Source organism: Netta rufina, assembly GCF_964035555.1.
Source record: "Netta rufina genome assembly, chromosome: 14".
Lineage (NCBI taxonomy): Eukaryota > Metazoa > Chordata > Aves > Anseriformes > Anatidae > Netta > Netta rufina.
This window is the reverse complement of record NC_140137.1, coordinates 11,984,149-11,991,431: the sequence shown is the minus strand read 5'-3', so window position 1 is coordinate 11,991,431 and position 7,283 is coordinate 11,984,149. Positions and strand designations below refer to the sequence as shown.

The 7,283-nt window shown below is 52.4% G+C and overlaps 1 protein-coding gene across 1 annotated transcript; it reads left to right on the top strand.

Annotated features, from left to right (window-relative positions):
* Positions 1–1,321: 1,321 nt before the first annotated feature.
* Positions 1,322–6,139, top strand: LOC311214729 (pancreatic secretory trypsin inhibitor-like; the record flags this gene model as incomplete). The annotated part of the gene is made up of 4 exons (XM_084295454.1): positions 1,322–1,376; positions 2,876–2,916; positions 3,520–3,632; positions 6,058–6,139. The coding sequence occupies 4 exons, from the start codon at positions 1,322–1,324 to the stop codon at positions 6,137–6,139; spliced, it is 291 nt and encodes a 96-aa protein (XP_084151580.1).
* Positions 6,140–7,283: the final 1,144 nt, after the last annotated feature.

Below are 7,283 nucleotides of genomic sequence, written 5' to 3'. Positions count from 1 at the left end.
CAGTGCTGGATCAAGATGAACCTCCTTCTGTTGTTAAAAATGACCATCCCTCCCTCCCTTGCTCCTCAGAGGGTGATGCTGCCACGGGGATCTTTGTTCTGGGCTCACTAAAGGGCTCCTGCTTGCTCACAGAGACCACGGAGCACCCAGCCCAGCTGCTCACAGCTGGCTCAGGAGGTCGTACCTACAGCCAGCTTTCTGCTCTGAGTTAATGAAATGAGAGATGCTGTTAAGAGCCTCGTGCTGCTGCTCGCCCCAGGGAGAGCAGAGGGAAGCCCAGGTGAAAGCAGGGAAAGTCTCCAACCCCACATAAACAGCCTCCCAAGGGACATTTCTGGCAGGGGAAAGCATCCTCCAGAGCCACGTTTGGACGGGGTCTCCCCTGGACAGTGGAGCAGCTGCCGACGTGAGCTGAGATTTCTGTCTCACAAACAGCTCCTTGAATTGCTCTTGGCATTGACTTTTTCTGTTCAGCTAATTAAAAATCTGTCTTTGAGTCATAAGCCCCCATTAGTAATAATTTGCTTTGCACTTCTCCAGTGATTTATGGCTGAGATATCAAAGTGCTTTAGAAACATTAATTAATCCTTCTAATACCCAGGGGACTGATCCGCTCTCCACAGTGCACTATTGGCGGAGTAAATGTAGGAGATCCCTGGGGCTTACTCCAACATGCAGGCAGGGAGATGGGCAGCATCTGACCCAGCGAGCTCATTTCAGCTGCCTGCCTGCCATCGGGGAGATGTGCAGGCAAAATAACAGCACTCAGCGTGCAGCCACAGCGAGCCCAAGGCACCTCCAGGCTCTCTGCCCTCCAGCAGCATCTCCTGCTGCTGCCTCCATCTGTCCGGGTGGGAAGGGAGCTGTGGCACCCTAGAGCCCCGCGAGTGGCTGTGGCAGGGTCATTAATCAAAGCTGCTCTACTCCTACTAATGGGATCGAGCTCACTGATGCATTCCCCTTGCTGCCCTGCCCATTTCCCCATCCTCCCTCTTGTCCAAAATCACTTTTTTTCCTGTTTTGCAGTGCAGACCCAAGCTGTCTGCCACCAGCCCCACCAGCGATAAGGATGGTGATCTCCATGGCGAGTGCTGAGGCTTTCAGCCCTGTGAGCACTGGTGTGACATTTGCCACCTGGCCTTGTCCCCGTGTGTCAAATGTCATCACAGCAAGACTCCGGGGTGGAGCTGGCCACGGAGGGTGGTGCCAGAGGTGGCAAGAGGTATAAAGGTCCAGGCATGGGCTGCTGGAGGTGGGATCTCAGGGAGCCAGAGCTGTCCTGTTTCCCCTTTGCCGTCTCCAGTCAAGTATCACCTTGACCATGAAGGCAGTCGGTATTTTCCTGCTCCTCTTCCTGGCAATCTGCTTCTACCAAGGTGAGTGCAACATTTTGCTTCGGAGCTGGTTCCTCTCCTCGCTAAAGCCCCCGCGTCTGCCACGTGGGGAGGCAGGGCTGGGAAGAGGCCAGCTGCTGCTGGGACTTTGCTCCAGCCCTGGGCAGGGAACGAGAGCACTCCCAGGGCATGCTGCAAAGGCCAACGGGCACCAAACTGGTGGTCTGCAAGCAGGCCTGATGGAAAGGCTCTAAAAGGGTGCCTGGCTCCCAAAACGAACAGACCTTCTGGGCTGACGCTTTTCCTTCAGGGCCGGAATGTGTCTGGGAGCTGGTGGTTTCTAGGAAAGTGCCGTTCTTTTAGAGGGAATAGGTGCTGTTCTTGTTTTAAAAAAAGCAAAGCCAAGACGACAGGAAACAGATCTATAGAAGGGAAAATGCAGATCTCGTTCCCAAAGTCAACATTTAAGCCAACTGTGTTTTCAAAATCCCATATGGTGCAGAGGGATGAGAACACGAGCTGTTGCTGCTCTTCGGGTCCCGCTCACCAGGGATTTCTGCATTAGGGGGGCTCATTCCCAATGCTTCTGAAGCAAGTCCTCCGTCATCCTATTTACCGTGCTGCAGTTGCCGTTGCAGAGCAGTCTGAGCATAGAACATGGCTGCCTTTTAGAGGAGCTAAGCACATAGCAAGACTCAGCTCCTGGGACTGGACAGGTGCTCGTCCAAAGTAAAGTCCCTGAAACACCAAACGGTGCAGCTGCCAGGTCCTCAGCACCAAACGGTCCCACTGCAGCCCCAAAGCTATTGAGCCACACTGGCTGGTAATGTAGATGTTGCCTAAATCCTCTAAGTAAATGACTTCTGGATCTACAGGCAACGCAAGATCTTCTAAGTACTGTTTTTTCACAGAAAAATTCAGGCTGTTTTTGAAACCCCCACCACATGTTCCAACCATGCCATCCTAGCCATCAGTTCAGGGCCAGCATCTCCACGGAGAAGCCCACAGTCACAGCTCACTCCCACCAGCTTTGGTGTGAGCCCTCAGGGTTCACTCATTTCTCCTTCTAGTAGAAACCCTTCAGGAGATCTTCCCTTTCAACAACTTGTCTTTTGTTCTGCTGCCTTGTGGTACAAAACCACTGACACCAGAAAAATCCCCCTGGATTCACTCCAGGAGCAGGCCAGCACCGGCAGGAGTTTCTCAGCTACCCACAAACAAGTTATAGGAGATAACAGCAGCCACCTTTGCTCCTTGGCAGCTGAAACAAACATCATGGAAAGTTGTTAGACTTTAAGTTTAGTTGTTAGGCCTTGGCAGGGAGTTGCACCCTTGAGGTCTTTCTGCCAGGGGGAAGAGGCAGACGCAGCAGGGACCCAGCAGCAAAACGGGAGATGACGGGAGGTATTTATTTGGTGGGCTTTTCAAAGCACAACATAAAGATGTATGGTCCTCAGGCTGAAACACCTTTTGTGAAAGACGCCAGCCTGAGTGAAGAAGGGTGCTGAGGTGTCTTCTCTCTCTCTCCACATTTTCTCTAGGAGATGCTGAGCCAGACGGCACTGCTGACCAAGGAACAGAGGTGAAGGCTCCCATTTCTCTGTAGCACGAGAGCATGCCCAGCTGAGGGGAGAGAGCACTGCCCCATGCACCTGGGAGCCACTCTTGCTAAATACAATGAATTAATGTGAGCTGCTGGGTTGGCAGCACATCCTGGTGCCTAGGAAACTCCTTCCACCTGCTGTGCCACAGCAAAATCCCAGTAATGGTGTTGTTTTCCCACTGCACTTCCCCCAAACTCAGTTGAGGAAAACTTAATACAGAGCTGAACGTTGCTGTTACCTGCCAAGAAGACCAGAGCTCCCATTCCTCTACAGTTTGTAATGTGATGGCAGGCATCCCTGTGGCCAAAGGCAATAAAAACTGGGGGGAACCTGGTCAAAGACTGCCCGTGGAGCATTACTTGCTCAGTATTGTCACTCCCATGGGAGTGCCAGGTGAAGTTCAGCTGGCCAAGGGATGGTGACGTGGTCCCAGTGTTTCTGAGAGTTCACAGCAGAGTGCTGAGCAAGCTGGAATGGGTTACCAAGATACACAAGACATGCACAACCCTGTGAATGCAAAGCTCTTTCAGTAAGCTGAAAGCATGTTTAATAATTTCAGCATTATCCCTTCCCGTCTCCAGGCAAACTGTGGCAACTACGACCTAAGGAAAGGCTGTACAAAGATCTTCGACCCCATCTGTGGCACGGATGATGTCCTATACAGCAACGAGTGCTTGCTGTGCAGCCAGAACCTGTGAGTATCGGGACGGACCTCCTGCAAAGTCCAAGCACCCCACAGATGATGGTACCACGTGTGCCTGGGATTTCCTAGAAAGCAAGCTGCTAGCACGCAGCTGGCTGGGGCGTGGGCAGCCAGCCCAGCACATCTGGCACTCATCTGGCCTCCTGCGGAGATGCTGCTCCTGCTGCTCCGAGCACGTGGGCTCCGGCTGCGTTATAGGGCCATGGGGTGATCCTCACAGCACACGCTGCAGCCCCACCTGCCCACACACGGGGACCACCCGGCCAAAATCTCCCCACACCTGCAGCAGCGATGGCTTCGGCTGCACTGGCAGGTGTCCAGGAGCTCAGACAAATGGCAGAACCCCCAAAGTCTGTCCAGATCTAGCGCACAGGCAGGAAAATATAGTTTTTTTCAGCTGAGCTCAGACATGCAGTGGCTGAGGAAAAAACATGGCTTTTCACACCAGCAGTTTACAGCTGAGCTCTGCTTTCTGTCTTCTCCGCATATGAAAGGTTACAATTTGCTCTGGTTATTTTTAAGAAGCCTTTATTTAATCTGTGCTGGTGCCAGATTGCGCTGACAGCAGAAGGCCAGGTCCGATAGCTAGCAAAGTGTCTGGCAGGACTTACTTTATTTCATCTGGCTTGGGTCCTGGGTAATTCGGAGTGTATTTATACATTGTAAGTGCTCCATGTCAGACGAGTGAAGGAATTACCTCCAACTCGATGCTATTAGGTGTTGGAAAATCCCTGTTGGGAAGACTGAGGCTTATCTGTGGCCCAGTGCCCCAGTCTGTGGGGCTAAGGGAGCTTCACCCTTGACTTTCCCTGGTTGGAGGCCGGGTTTTGGGGCCATCATCACACACTCATTTGCCACCCGCAGACATGCCTTTAACAGGAGCTCAAATTCCACGTTTTCTGTCCCTGGATGAGTGGAGCTGTGGAGCCAAATTCTACTTTTAGGAGCATTTCCTCCCAGCTAACCCTGCAGTAACAAGGAACAGAGTCCAGACCACCAAAGAAAAGAGCCTGGATGAGAACTGCTGCTCTGACTAGCCCCTCTTTCCTTCACTGACCCGAGCTCCAGCCCCATACCCTGCTCCTGCCCTGCTCTTTTGCACTGAAGGGCCAAAGAAGCAGCAGTCGGGCAGAGAGGTGCTGAGCAGGATCCCCTGACCGAAGGCGCCACAGTTAATGACCTGGCGCGGCGGTAATGACCGTGCTGGAAGCCAGCAGCCCAGCACCAGCTGCCGGCTGCGCTGTGCAGCAGATGGGGGTGGGAGGTTCGTCAGACACAACATCGTTAGGGCTTTGGCCAGGAACCAGCAGCAGGGGAACGAGAGCGAGGAAGGCTTCGAAGCCCGGCACGCAGGGAGCAAAGCAGCGTTGAGGACACTGCATGCATCCTCCCGGTGCTGAGCCTGGTTTCAAAGGGGATGGAGACCTCGGGAGTCAAGGGAGGAAAAGCATGGGGTGTGAAAAAGAGAGCTGGTGGTGGATCCACAGAGGGAAGGGAGCAGTTGGTGCTGGTGCTCACCCTGCTTTAACAATTAACAGTCCCCTCTCCTCCAAACTCCTGTTTGTGCAAGCTCCCGGCTCCTGGAAATGCGCTGCCCCTCTGGCTCTAAGCACCAGGCTCTGCAGCGCCCCAGTAAAGATCCCAAGCAAAGAAGTTGTGGGGTTAGGAACAGCCATTTGGGGTGTGCAACTGACCTGACGGCATCTGGAGGGCTGCAAGGAGCCCAGAGATATCTACAGTGAGAGCAGCTGCTGGGCTTCTGTGCACCAGTGCATCACCCATTGCCTGTGGTCATCCCACTGGCAGCAGCGTGCAAAATGCTTCTTTCCAAATTGCAAAATAGCTTGAAAATCACTTTACCAGCATTTCACTATGCACCTGAGAATCAGGTGGATCTTTCCAAAGAGGACAACATCACGATTCCATGTGTAAACAGAGCAATTCAGAGTACTTAGGTCCGCTACTGGGCAAAAATAACAGCAGCAATTTTTTGCAGGTTCCTTTTTAATATTTTCCTCACTTTTGATGCAGAAGCAGTCAGCAAGGGAAGTTGGGAGCAGACCCAAGCAAGACGCGGTGACAGGCATTTGTCTGCAAAAACCCACACACAAAGTCGTAACCTTTATCATTCACAGCCAGGCAGGCATCAAAGGTGCCTAACATCTGTCCTTACAGCAAAAAGGTGAATTATTCTGCCAGGAGGTGGTAGGAAGTGCCAGCTCTTGAGCTTATTGGAATTAATTAACCTATGTCCATGGTAACCCTGAACTCCCTGTCAAAAATATGTGAGCTTACTTACAACAGTGTATAACGCTTAAATGATGACTTAAGCAGTATTTTCCTTTCTTTCTTCATCCTCTGAACCAGACTCTGCTGTGTATCAGGCACCTGAAGGCATTTTTAACCTCTCTTCCAGGCAAAGACACACTAATGTGCGGATAAAGTACCGGGGAAAGTGCCAAAACCCGTCCCCACGCTCCAACCCCGCTCAAAACTAAAAGGTGCGACCATGCTGGAGAAGATGGCACAAAGCTGTCCCTCACCTCTACAGACTCCTAATAAACTGGAAGAACTGCAGTGGCTTACCCTGGGATTTCTCTCACATACACAGCACAGCCCTTCCCCTGACATTCAAAAAAACCTTCCTGTAAAATATGGCTTTGTTGTTGTTGTTTGGGGTTTTGGTGGGGTTTTTTGTTTGTTTGTTTGTTTGGTTGGTTTTGTTTTTATTTTTTCCTTTTTTTTTTTTTTTTTTTTTCTGTAACATCCACAAAAGCAAAAATTACTGCTGGAGCCCCAGGGAAAAGGCCAGGACATTCCCAAGGAGGGTCAGGCCATGGCATAACAAGTCTCCCTATTGCACCCAGACTTCTGTTTTCCCTTCCTAAACTTCCAGCAGAGGAGATTTTAGCATTCTCATGAATCTCATTGACGTTCGCTAAGAACAAAGCACTAAATCCTGTGCTCCAAGACCTTTGCCAGGAGCAAGGGTCCCAGAGGTCACCTCCACGCTGACCTCCCCCATGCCTCCTCCACACAGCAGAGGGACCACCATCTCGAGGCTTACCCTGCAGGTCACATCCACCCAACGCTCCGGAAAACCCAGAAAAGCTGCATTTTTTCTATCAAACCAAAAAAAAAAAAAAAAGAGGGGGTGGGCGGGGGTGGACTTTTTTTCCTCCGGCCTCGCTGAGCCTCGCACCCGCGGGAGGAGCTTTGGGCACTGGAGGCCGCTGTTGCTCCGCCGAGGAGCCGGGACCGGGGCAGCCCCGGGGGCGAGCGGCGAGACCCCGGTGCCTGGAGGGAGGTCCGGAGGGGAGAAGGCTGTGGGGTGGAGGCCCGGCCTCGCTGCCTCCCCCCCCAAAAAAAAAAAAAAAAAAAAAAAATCAACCGCAGCCCGACGAGGTGCCAGAAGCGAGGCGTGGGCCGGGGGTTGAAGCATCTCGGTGGCGGTCCCTCGAAGCGTGCCGGTTTTGGGGAAATCAGACCGCTTGGTCATAGCGGATCCTGAAGTTTGCTTCGGTTAGAAATAGCTGCTGGAGCTCTCTTTGTGGTCCTTGGAGAAGCGGCTGATGCACAAAAAAGTGTGTGATCGAGCCGAGGGGAAGCTCCGGTGCTCACTCGAAATAAGCGGGGGAGAGG